The 13,463-nt window shown below is 47.8% G+C and overlaps 1 protein-coding gene across 1 annotated transcript in view; it reads left to right on the forward strand.

The window, feature by feature from the left end:
- Positions 1-1,221: 1,221 nt before the first annotated feature.
- SCNN1B (sodium channel epithelial 1 subunit beta) overlaps positions 1,222-13,463 on the forward strand; it is a 79,827-nt gene continuing 67,585 nt past the window's right edge. Inside the window, exon 1 of the mRNA XM_064362880.1 lies at positions 1,222-1,267. Coding sequence (XP_064218950.1) covers positions 1,255-1,267 — 13 coding nt within the window. The 5' untranslated portion in view covers positions 1,222-1,254. The remainder of the gene's footprint in view (positions 1,268-13,463) is intronic.

The raw sequence follows: 13,463 nt of genomic DNA on the forward strand, positions 1-13,463 counted from the left end.
GTATTAATAAATTTTTTTAAGTATCAGTTTTAATTTCTCATGGAAAGTATCAATATATAAACAAAATAACATATCTGTGTTAAAAACACATGTTTGCCGGGCGTAGTGGCTCACGCCTATAATCCCAGCACTTTGGGAGGCTGAGGTGAGTGGATCACGAGATCAAGAGATCGAGACCATCCTGGCCAACATGGTGAAACCCCTTCTGTACTAAAATACAAAAAATTACCTGGTCATAGTGGTGCACATCTGTAGTCTCAGCTACTTGGGAGGCTGAGACAGAAGAATCGCTTGAACCCAGGAGGTGGAGGGTTGTAGTGAGCTGAGATCGTGCCACTGCACTCCAGCATGGGGACAGGGAGACTCTGTCTCAAAAACAAAACAAACAAAAAAACACGTTTATTGTGTGTGTGTGTGTGTGTGTGTGTGAGCATGTGCATATCCCACATAAACAAAATGTCTCGGACATTCTATAATTTTTAAAAGCACAAAAGATTCCTGGCTGGGCATGGTGGCTCACACCTGTAATCCCAGCACTTTGGGAGCCTGAGGCCGGTGGATCACTTGAGCCCAGGAGATCCAGACCAGCCTGGCCAAAACAGAGAAATCCCAACTCTACAAAAAATACAAAAACAATTATCCGGGCTTGGTGTCGGGTGCCTGTAATCCCAGCTACTTGGGAGGCTGAGGCGGGAGAATCGCTGGAATCTGGGAGGGGGAGGTTGCAGTGAGCCAAGATCTAGTCACTGCACTCCAGCCTGGGTGACAGAGTGAGACTCTGTCTCAAAAAAAAAGTACAAAAGATTCCCCAAACCAAACATTTTGAGAATGGCTACATTAGGACAATCTGTGGCGAAATATACAGGAAATGAAGTGTTAAGGATATTGGTTAGAAAGTGGCTGAAATGATAGTCCTGGAACCTTGAATTGAGAAGAAAGAAGGAGGGAACATTTGAGGACATCGCAAGGCCCGCCAGTGCCCTGACGCTGGAGCTCAGGTATAGCGGGCACTCCAGAGGGAGCCAGAGGTCCCAAACTCCGGGTGGACTGTTTGAATTTCTAATGCAAAGATCGGACCTATCAGGGATGATTGAGGTCTGAGATTGACCTTGGAGGAGGTGGAAGAGGCAGCGGGAAGAACTTTCCTGGAAAAAGGGGCTGCACAGGTGCCCCTAAAATAACCAACTGGCACAGAGGACGCTGTGCCTGCCAGGGTGTGGACGTGATGGGGGCGCGACTGTATAGGTGAGCGCGATGCTTCGCCGAGGTAAGCGGGACAGGTATGCGCGTGGGATGGGACGGAGTGTTCATATATGTGGCATGTGATATGTACTGAGGGGACGTGGGGGACACTCGGATGAGGGGTCTTTGGACATATTCGTGGCGCATGCGAGTATCGCTGGTGTCCGGAAAAGCGGAGAAAGAATGCGGAGCGTGGAGCGTGTGCATGCGGGAGGCGTCCGGTGTCCCTGCACGTGGCGTGTGGCGGCTGGAGCTATTGGCAGCCGAGGGAAGTGGCCAGAGGAGCCGGGACCGTGCGGGTGGCGGGGCCGGTGGCGCCCGGTAAGCTCCGCCCGCGGGCGCTCCCGGGGCTTCCCCGCCCCTGTGCCTGCTCCCTCCCCTTCGGTCTCGCTGCGCTCGCCCGGTGTCCCAGTGTCACCACCACTTGGCCGCCGCCGCCGCCTGCCCAGCGCGCACCGCCGCCTCCGCCACCGCCGACAGCGAGCATCCTCCGTGTCCCCGCTCCACCGCTCGAGCAGGTACGACCGCGACCCCCGACTCGCACCCAGGCTCCCGCGCGCTGCCCTGAGAACCTGCGCGCCGCGCCTCCTGCCCAACCCCGGCCCGCGCACTCCTGTCCCCGCCTCAGTTTCCCACGGGAGGGCGCTTGGGCGCCTATCTGCGGCGCCCGGGACCCGGCCTGGGGACTGAAGCGGTTGGGAGCAGAGGGGAGAACTGGAGGCTGGGAAAAAAACCCAGGATGCGGACGGCGGGACAGGGAGAGGGTCCCCGGCGTGTCTGGGACCTCAGAGACTGCTGCAAAATCCTGGCATGGGGAGGGGGCGGGGCGAGAGGTTGTTCAGGAGGTGACAACAATGAAACTCGAGATCGCTTTCTACGTGCTGGGCACCGCGCAGCAGAGCGCCTTGCTCAAAAGACCTAACTTCGCTCACAGGCCATCCCTGTGGGGTGGTTCTGGTTCTCTTGCTGTCCCCATTTTGCAGAGGTGCAAACTGAGGGCCAGAGGGTGGGGAAGCTTTCCTAGGTCCCAGGAACAAGTTGCTGAGCTCAGATTTGAACCCAGGCAGTCCGACCCTGGAGCCTACCTCGTGGGCTGTCAGTCGCGTCCGGGGAACCTGCGTTTCTTCTCTAAGTGTCCCATTTGGGGTGGTGCTGGGGAGGAGGCCACATCCGAAGGCTCTGCGGTTGTCCGCGCTGAGGACTGTGCAGCGCTAAGTTGATGTCTGGAGAATGTCATGTGGCTTAGGTGTGCGGTGGAGGGAGAGGGTCTGGGATATAAGACAGGGACATTCTCCCTCTAGCGTGGAGGGGGAAACTGAGGCACAGAGTTTAGGGAGGAAGCGGCAAAGAGCTCCAGTCCACAAAAGGCACATCTTCCCATTCACCTCCACCAGAGAGCGGGGGCGGAACGACCAAGACTGGCTTTGGTCCCTGGCAGCCCAGCTCTCACAAAGCCCACGGAGGATGGGCCCGAAAGCTCCCAGAGACCTGAGCATCCCCGTCTCAGATCCAAGCAACCACGAGTGACCCAACCTGCCTGACCACTGAACTGTGTAATTCCATGCGGAACACAGGGATCCATTCTTCTTTCTGGTAATCTTCCGCCACTGCCCTCCCAGCTCCCCAAAGGTAATCACCTCATAATTTGGGGTGTTTCCTTCTAGACATTTTCTTCCACCCACACAGTCATATATACATAGCCATAGAAAAATATGTAAAATACTTATTAATGTTGTAGGCGGATATTTAATAGAAATGGTTCAACCCTTGAGAGGCTGAGGCAGGCGAATCACTTGATGTCAGGAGTCTGAAACCAGCCTGGCCTATATGCTGAAACCCCATTTCTACCAAAAAAAAAAAAAAAAAAAAAAAATTACAAAAATTAGCCAGGCATGGTGGCTGAGGCAGGAAAATCGCTTGAACCCAGGAGGTGGAGGTTGCAGTGAGCTGAGATCGCACCAGTGCATTCCAGCCTGGGTGACAGAACAAGATTTTGTTTCAAAAAAATAACAAATTAAAGAACAGAAGCTGGGCACAATGTCTCATGCCTGTAATCTCAGCACTTTGGGAGGCCGAGGCACGTGGATCACCTGAGGTTGGGAGTTCAAGACCAGCCTGACCAACATGGAGAAACCCCATCGCTACTTTTAAAAAAAAAACCCACAAAATTAGCAGGGTGTTGTGGTGGATACCCGTAATCGCAGCTACTCGGGAGGCTGAGGCAAGAGAATCTCTTGAACCTGGGAGGCGGAGGTTGCAGTGAGCCAAGATGGCACCACTGCACTCCAGCCTGGACAACAAGAGTGAAACTCCATCCCAAAGGAAAAAAAATAGCAATAGAAGTAGAAATGGTACAACCCACCTATGTCATTCTGCAACTTGGCCCCTCTCATCTCTTTAACCATGCTGCTGCATATAAATCCAGCTTATTTATTTAAATTGCTGCATGAATTCCCACCATGGATATGCCTGCTGATGGGAATTTAGGTGGCAAAAATTTTCAGGCTGGTTTTTGTATCAGTGTCTTCTATAAATTGTTATCTCGGGGTTAAGTTCAATTTCCTGTTCTTTATCCTAAACTAACTTTACAGATCTGAATTTAGGGGATGAGGTCCTCTCTTTTCTACTGCTCACATACAGACCCATGCATACACACACACACGCACATATATGTGTACATATGCATGTTCACACACAAGCACACATTGTGCACATACATGAAGCACACAAGCATGTGCACATGCGTGCGTACACATGCACAGGTGTGCGCATACACCTCTATTCTGTCTATGGCCAAGGACAAACACCACACTCTGTATAGCTGCAGTCTCTGCTGGTCCCAAAGGCTGGGACTCAGCCAGACCACTAGCTCTACCTGGCTATGCCCCAGTGGGCAGAGGTTCCATCAGGGGCCACCTCTAGGGGTTCTCTCTAGATGCCCCCGAAAGCCAAACTCACCCTCCAATAGCAGACAGAAGGAGCTGAGGACCACAGACCGGCAGATTGGACTGTCCAGGGTCCCATTTGTGAACCACAAATTTTGTAGGTCCAGACTGTGGCATTAAGAGAGGGTGTCTGCTCTAGACTGCATGATGGGACACTTAAGAGTTTGGTGGAACCCACGATCCGGGTGGATGAAAAACTAGAATCAGAGACACTACATTATAATCCCAGCTTCACCACTTCCTAGTTCCACTGCTCACATACAGATCCACGTATGCACATGCCCCCCCCCACTACCACTGTGTTAGCTAGAGTTCAAAAAGAAGGGCTTTTGTATATGTATATAATAGATATACACATACATATACAAAGAGCATATACATATGTATGTGTATATTATTTACATATGTATATGTAAATAAGATATATATTTGCTAGGTGTGGTGGCATGTGCCTACAGTCCCAGCTACAGGGGAGGCTGAGGTGAGAGGCTCCCCTGAGTCCAGGAGGTTGAGACTGCAGCAAGCTATGATCACACAACTGCACTCCAGCTTGGGCAACAGAGTGAGACCCTCTCTCAAAAAAGAAAAAGAAAGAAAAGAAAAGCTGGCAATGCCAGGCCAGACATTTAGCTGCCCCCTTACATGGAGTAGGCACCCTGCAGTGCATGACAGTCCCTACCTGGCCCTCCCCTCATTCATAAAGAGCAGCTAATATAAAAGGTAACACCACAGACTCCACAGCCAGTCTCAATCTCCCAGCGATGCAGTGGATTAATTATAATAGTTTCAGGCCAGGCATGGTGGCTCACGCCTGTAATCTCAGCACTTTGGGAAGGTGAGGCAGGAGAATAGCTTGAACCCAGTAGGTAGAGGTTGCAATGAGCTGAGATTGTACCATTGTACTCCAGCCTGGGCCACAAGAACAAAACTCTGTCTCAAAAAAAAAAAAACCACTAGTTTCAGGCAAATTGTTTAGCATTTTTTGTGACTCCATTTCCTTACGCGTAAAACAGGCATAATAAATAGCACTTGCCTCAAAGGGTTATTTTGGACATTAAATGAGTCAACACACATGAATCCCTCAGCACAGTGCCTGACTCAAGTAAACACTGTCTAAGCATTGCTGAGGCTGATGCTGATAGTCGTGGTGTTACCTGCCTGCCTGGTCCCTGCAGCAGTGCATTTATACTTCAGTTATACTCTTTATAAAATGTGGTAGGTGAGGTAGGGAGGAAGGAAAGTAACACTTTGAACTCCTTCTTCAAATAAGATGCTGCCATACCTTTTCTGGCCAAGGACCGGAAGGGAACATTTCAAGGAAAGTTTCAAAGAGAAAGGCTTTTTAAGGTGGGTTTTAAAGGATGAATAGGAGTTCTTCTGGAGCAGTGGAGTGAGAAAAGTATTCCACGCAGAGGAAACAGCCTTTACAAAAGCCTAAAGGCATGGCCAAAGGAAGTATGTTCAGGAAGTGATGTAGTGTCTAGTCACTTTGTAGTAGGGTGAGTAGGAGGAAAGACAGGAAGATGTATCTTGGGAGTGAGAAAAGGAACTTGAGGCCGTGATGGGGCATGAGGCAGGAATAGGGATGAGCATTTCTTGAGTAACTATCTTGTGCTGGTGCTCTTGTAATCATCACCCCTGTACTCCTTATAATGCCCTGGGAATCATATTTTGTGACCTGCATTCTGCAGACGAGTTAGACTGAGGCTCAAGAAGAGCAAACCACTTGCCCAAAATCTTGCAGTGGGTCAGTGGTAGAGCTGGAGTTGGACAGCACATCTGTCTGATTCAAAGCCTGTGAGCCCTCTCTGAGCCTTGGTTTTCTCATTGTAAAGTGGAACTAGTACTAATAAAACCCACTGCATGGGTGTATTGGGAGGGTTTGGTGACAGAATGAATTCACACTTCGTAGCATAGAACCTAGCACACAGCAACTGCTGCTGTTATTTTGACTGGAATAAAGCCTGTGCTCTTTTTTTTCTTTTTCTTTTTCTTTTTTCTTTTTTTTTGAGACAAAGTCTGGCTCTGTCACCCAGGCTAGAGTGCAGTGGCACGATCTTGGCTCACTGCAACCTCCACCTCCCAGGTTCAAGCAATTCTCCTGCCTCAGCCTCCCGAGTAGCTGAGATTACAGGCTCCCGCCACACACCCAGCTAATTCTTGTATTTTTTGTAGAAATGAGGTTTCACCATGTTGGCCAGGCTGGCCTCAAACTCCTGACCTTAAGTGATCCACCTGCCTCAGTCCCCGAAAGCGCTGGGATTACAGGCGTGAGCTACCACACCTGGCCACAATCTGTTTTTTAATAAGCTCTCTCAGTGATTCTGACAGACATTCAAGTTTGAGAGCCACTGGCCTAGCATAAAACTTCAAATGAGACCTCCTCCAGTCACCTGTGTCTGACGCACACTGGAAGGGAGGGTGGATGGTGGGAATTCCGTCCTCAGCAAAGACATAATCCGGAGGGCATATCCTAAGATAAAAGCGTGTCCCTCTCAGCCCTGGAACTTGGAAGAAACCATTTCTTTATAGATAGGAAAGTTGCTAAGGAAGCTGGTGGTGTTCCTAGAACTATTATTCTTCCAAATTTGCTCACCGTCCTAGACTTACAGCTTCCAGTCTGCCCCCCTTGAGGTCCTGGGGCAAATTTGACTTTTAGAGGAGCTGCTTCCTAGTGAAGACTGCCCCTGACAGCTGAAGACCTGCCCCCATACGACTACAACTGTGTTAGCTAGGGTTCTTAGAGGGACAGAACTCACATATATATGGGAGTTTATTATGTATTAACTCACATGATCACAAGGTCCCACAATAGGCTGTCTGTAAGCTGAGGAGCAAGGAAGCCAGTCCGAGTCCCAAAACAGAAGAATCTGGAGTCCAATGTTTGAGGGCAGGAAGGGTCCAGCATGGGAGAGAGATGTAGGCTGGAGGCTAGGCCAGTCTAGCCTTTTCATATTTTTTTTTCTACCTGCTTTATATTCTAGCTGCGCTGGCAGCTGACTAGATGGTGCAACATTCAGATTGAGAGTGAGCCTGCCTTTCCCAGCCCACTGGCTCAAATGTTAATCTCCTTCAGCAACACGCTCACAGACACACCCAGGGTCAATACTTTGCATCCTTCAATCCAATCAGGTTGACGCTCAGTATTAACCATTACTACCACCTTATAAAGAGCCTGTTCTTAGAGGCTCCTTCGTGCCTATGGACCTTCTCTCTTGGCCCCCATGAGAACATGTGTCCAGGAACAAGCCCTAGGCAGTGGGAATGACCTCAACTCTACAAGAGGACTTTTTTTTTTTTTTTTTTTTTTTTTGTGAGATGGAGTCTCGCTCTTGCCAGGCTGGAGTGCAGTGGCACGATCTCGGCTCACTACAACCTCCGCCTCCCAGGTTCAAGCGATTCTCCTCCCTCAGCCTCCAAGTAGCTGAGACTACAAGTGTGTGCCACCACACTCGGCTAATTTTTGTATTTTTAGTAGAGACAGGGTTTCGCCATGTTGGCCAGGATGGTCTCAATCCCTTGGCCTCGTGATCCACCTGCCTCGGCCTCCCAAAGTGCTGGGATTACAGGTGTGAGCCACTGTGCCTGGCCTATAAGAGGACTATTAAGGAGTCCCCAGGTCAAGCTCAGGCTGGGACAGTGGTATCCTGCAGATGAACTCAAATCAAGAAGCAGGCCCCTCCACACACCCTCCTTGAAGCACTGATTAAGAGTCAGAAGAACAAGGTGCAGTGGCTCACACCTGTAATCCCAGCACTCAGGGAGGCGGAGGCCTGGGGACTGCTTGAGGCCAGAAGCTTGAGACCAGCCTGGGCAGCATAGTGAGCCCCCCATCTCTATAAAAAAGAATGATTAGCCGGGCATAATGGCACATGCCTGTAGTCCCAGCTACTGGGGAGGCTGAGGCAGGAAGAGGCTTGAACCCAGGAATTGGAGGCTGCAGCAAGTTGTGATTGCACCACTGCACTCCAACTTGGGCAACAGAGTGAGACCCTGTCTCATGAGAAAAAGAAATGTGTTCTTCCAATTCAAAGACTAAATACCCCATCCAAAAGGTTGAAAAGTAAAGGCTATAATTTGGTTGCTCACAGGAGAAGATGTATATATGGATTCACACAGATGAAAAGATTCTCGACTGCACTCCAAAAAAAGAACCCCACAGTGATTGTTTTCCACCTGCCGGGTTGTCGAGTAACACTCAGTGTTGATGAAGGTGCAGGAAAACCAGGACTCTCAAATTCTGCTGGTGAGAGTGCAAATTGGTGCACGCTCTTGGACTAACTCACACCAGGGCCCAGCCTCAGATGAGGGAGCTCAGGGAGTGAATTGCCTAAGCCAGTGGTCAGGGTGCAAACTGGTGCGAGTTCTTGGCCTAACTCTGAGGGCAGTTAGGCAAACATGTCAACATTGAAGATGTACATACCCTATGAATCTGCCATTTCGCCTCCAGGAATTTACCCCTGGTTATCTCTGTTAGAACAAGAATATTCAGCACTGTGAGAACAAGTGATTGGAACTGTTTTAAATGTCCATCGGAAAGGAACTAAGTACTGTAAATGTTGGAACAGCCACCTAAGAGACTGTGGGGCAGCCATTAATAAGAAAACAGTAGCTCTCTATAAAGTGATGTGAGGCTGGGCACGGTGGCTCACGCCTGTAATCCCAGCACTGTGGGAGGCCAAGGTGGGTGGATCACCTGAGGTCAGGAGTTCGAGACCCACCTGACCAACATGGTGAAACCCCGTCCCTACTGAAAATACAAAAATCAGCCAGGCATGGTGGTGGGTGCCTGTAATCCCAGCTACTCGTGAGGCTGAAGCAGGAGAATCGCTTGAACCAGGGAGACGGAGATTGCAGTGAGCCACGATCACATCACTGCACTCCAGCCTGGGCGACAGAGTGAAACTTTGTCTCAAAAAAAAAAAAAAAGAAAGAAAGAAAAGTGATGTGAAACAATCTTCCAGATGTATTGCTAAAAGAGAATGAGTTAATATACATGCACATTAAAATCTGGAGTACACACTGGAAGCGTAATAGTGTTTGCCTTTGCAGAGGTGAAACTGCGGGTGGTAGGTGAAAAGGAGACTAATTTTTCATTACATACAATTTGGCATTCTTCACGGGTTTTTGCCCCACACATTTATTGTATTATACTTATAAATTTTAGCCACACACCTTCTTATTTAAAACAAGTATAATGGCAAGGCGCAGTGGCTCACACTTGTAATCTCAGCACTTTGGGAGGCCAAGGCAGGTGGATCACCTGAGGTCAGGAGTTCGCGACCAGCCTGACCAACATGGTGAAACCCTATCTCTACTAAAAATATAAAAATTAGCTGGGCATGGTGGCAGGTGCCTGTAATTACAGCTACTTGGTAGGCTGAGGCAGAGGAAAGGCTTGGACCCAGGAGGTGGAGGTAGCAGTGAGCCAAGATCACGCCATCACACTCCAGCCTTGTTGTTTTGGGCAACAAGAGCAAAACTCCATCTCCAAAAAATAAAAATAAATAAGTAAATAAAAATAAAATAAGCATAATGTTGAACAAGTTGGCCAAGTGTGGTGGCTGATGCCTATCATCCCAATGAACTTTGGGAGGCCAAGGAGGAAGGATTGCTTGAGGCCAGGAATTTGAGAGCAGCCTGGGCAACATAGCGAGACTATGTCTTTAAAAGAATAAGACAAAAGAAATAAGATGAATTCCTTTTGGCAGTACCTAAATTATACATTATGCTTTCAAATTTACAAATGCTAGCTTTTTTTTTAAAGTAGAGGCTTTCATCACAAAAAGTCAAATATTATCCAAATATTATATGTTTCTACTTATAGGAAGTATCTAAAATAGGCAAATTCATAGAGATAGAAAGTAGAATAGAGGTTACCAGGGCTGGGGGATGGGACATGGGGGGTTATCACTTAGTGGGTACAGAGTCTCATTCTGTTTGGGATGATTAAAAACTTCTAGTAATGCACACCTGTAATCTGGGAGGCCAAGGTGGGTGAATTGCTTGAGCCAGGAGTTCAAGATCATCCTGGACAACATGGTGAAACCTCATCTCTACAGAAGAGTACAAAAAAATTAGCTAGTCCTGATGGTGTGTAGCTATAGTTCCAGCTACTCAGGAGGCTGAGGTGGGAGGATTGCTCGAATCCAGGAGGTTGAAGCTGCATTGTGCCATGATAGCACCATTGCACTCCAGCCTGGACCACAGAGTGAGACCCTGTCTCAAAAAAAAAATTCTGGATATGGATAATAGTGATAGTGGTTGCAGTGTACTTAATACCACTGAACTATGTCCTTACAACTGGTTAAAATGATAAATGTCATGTTATATATCTTGCCACAATAAAAAAAATTGGAGGATGCAAAAAACAACCAACTAGGGGCTTTGACGTCAGAATGTTTGGTTCTAGACTTTGGTTCTATCACTTCTCAGGTATGTGTACTTGATCAAGTGGCTCTACCTCTTTAAGCCTCAGTTTTCCCATTTGTGAAATGGGGTTGCTTAAGAGTGCTGGCTTCACAAGAATCCCTCAAGGATTAAATTACTTCATCTACAAAATGCTCTCTCTGCGGGCCTGAGGCTCTTGTAGAAGGTCAGGATTGGGAGAGTAGGGAGGCTGGAATCAGCAATTGGACCAAATACTAAGGCCAGCAGATTCCCGTGAAGCAGGGATCTAGGGAATTTGTAAAAGCCTCAAGTCTGGGCCGGGCACGGTGGCTCTCACTTGTAATCCCAGCACTTTAGGCCGAGCCAGGTGGATCTCTTGAACCCAGGAGTTCAAGACCAGCCTGAGCAACATGGCAAAACTCTGTTTCTTTCTTTCTTTATTTTTTTTATACTTTAAGTTCTGGGGTACATGTGCAGATCGTGCAGGATTGTTACATAGGTATACACATGCCATGGTGGTTTGCTGCATCCATTCCCCCGTCATCTACATTAGGTATTTCTCCTAATACTATCCCTCCCCTAGCCCCTCAACAGGCCCCAGCGTGTGATGTTCCCTTCCTGTGTCCATGTACTCTCATTGTTCAACATCCACTTCTGAGTAAGAACATGCAGTGTTTGGTTTTCTGTTCTTGTGTCAGTTTGCTGAGAATGGTGGTTTCCAGTTTCATCCATGTCCCTGCAAAGGACATGAACTCATCGTTTTTTGTGGCTGTATAGTATTCCATGGTGTATATGTGCCACATTTTCCCTGTCCAGTCTATCATCGATGGGTATTTGGGTTGATTCCAAGTCTTTACTATTGTAAACAGTGCTGCTATGAACATACGTGTGCATGTGTCTTTATAATAGAATGATTTATAATCCTTTGGGTGTATACCCAGTAACAGGATTGCTGGGTCAAATGGAATTTCTATTTCTAGATCCTTGAGGAATTGCCACACTGTCTTCCACAATGGTTGAACTAATTTACACTCCCACCAACAGTGTAAAAGTGTTCCTATTTCTCCACATCCTCTCCAGTATCTGTTGTCTCCAGATTTTTTAATGATCACCATTCTAACTGGCGTGAGATGGTAGCTTAATGTGGTTTTGACTTGCATTTCTCTAATGACCAGTGATGATGAGCATTTTTTCATGTTTGTCGGTTGCATAAATGTCTTTTTTTGAAGTGTCTGTTCATATCCTTCGCCCGCTTTTTGATGGGGTTGGCAAAACCTGTTTCTGTAAAAAATACAAAATTAACCAGGTATGGTGGCATGTGCTTGTAATCCCAGCTACTTGGGAGGCTGAGGCAGGAGGATCGCTTGAACCCCAGTGGCAGAGGTTGCTGTGAGCCAAGATTACACTGCTGCACTCCAGCCTAGGCGAAAGAAGTGAAAAACCCTGTTTAAAAAAAAAAAAAATCAAATCAAATCTGGATTTTTATATCACTTTGTATTTGCAAATTTAAAAAGAAATTGTGTTTCCATAATGTAAATTGCAAAATGTAGACTCAAACAAAATCTTGTTGGCTGATAGGAGTGCATAGAAGATGCAGCAATTCTTTAGCTGGGGGCTGCTAACCTGGACTGCTGGCTCTGCCACTTAGTAGCTGGGTGACCTCAGGCAAGTTACTTAATCTCTCTGTGCTTCAGTTTTCTCATCTGTAAATGGGAGATGATAAGATTCTCACTTCATCAGGAATGTTATGAGGATCAAATGTGTCAAGTGCTTAGAACAGTGCCCAGAACACAGTAAGGCCTAAATAAATGTCTGTTAAATAAATAAGCTTGAAACAAGGCCTCCTCCTTGAGGAGGCCAAAAACAGGGAAGGGATGCCCAGCTGGAAGACACTGAGGCTCAGAGAGGTTCAGAAACTTGCCCTGGGGACACGCAGCAATTACAGAACCTGAGTTTCAATCCCAACTCTCTCTTCCCTGGTGCCTCCCTGACTGGGAAAATCTTTTTTTTTTTTTTGAGATAGACTCTTGCTCTGTTGCCCAGCCTGGAGTGGCATGATCTCAGCTCACTGCAACCTCTGCTTCCCGGGTTCAAGTGATTCCCCTGCCTCAGCCTCCCAAGTAGCTGGTATTATAGGGTGCACCACCACGCCTGACTAATTTATATATTTTTTGAAGAGATGGGGTTTCACTATGTTGGCCGGGCTGGTCTCGAACTCCTGATCTCAAGTCGTCCGCCTGCTCTGTCTCGCCTGGAGAAGGGACGAGGGTAGAGCATTGATGGGAGAGCTCTGGGCTGAAAAAGCCAGAAACAGCTTTATCTGCAGAATTCAGGGAAAGTTGAAATCTCAGAATTAGGGCCTTGGGCGAGTGGAGGGAGGGCGGATATTCAAGTGGATGACAATCTGGTTGTTTACAAGCTGCTGGCTGTTGGAACAGGAGTCTAGCTGGGCCTCACCTCTCCCGATCCCTTGGCACCAGATGATAGAGAGTGGCGCCATCCTGGCCACAGGATGGTGAGCCCACTGGGCAGATTCCCCTCCCCACCCCTCACAGAGAGCAGAACCTGGGGGAGAGCGGTGGTGGAGGGGAAGGAGGCTGCACATTTTTCCGCATTTGGGTGGGAAGAGAGATGACGCTTTCTTTTCTGATACAAAGCAGTTTTCTTGGCAATTCATTCATTCATTAAAAAGTATTTAGGGAGTGTTTCCCGAGTGCTATAACACTAGTTCACAGGAATCTAAACACTTGGAGGCAAGGCTTTCTGTGTTTTGTTTACTGCTGTCCAAGTTCCCAGTAGATGGTCAGTCAACATTTATTGAATGAATGAATGAATGAATGAATGAATGATGGATGGATGGATGCATGCCAGCATTGGGCTAGACAC

This window comes from Aotus nancymaae, unplaced genomic scaffold (assembly GCF_030222135.1).
Source record: "Aotus nancymaae isolate 86718 unplaced genomic scaffold, 86718_ANA_hifiasm-v0.15.2.pri h1tg000049l, whole genome shotgun sequence".
Taxonomy (NCBI): domain Eukaryota; kingdom Metazoa; phylum Chordata; class Mammalia; order Primates; family Aotidae; genus Aotus; species Aotus nancymaae.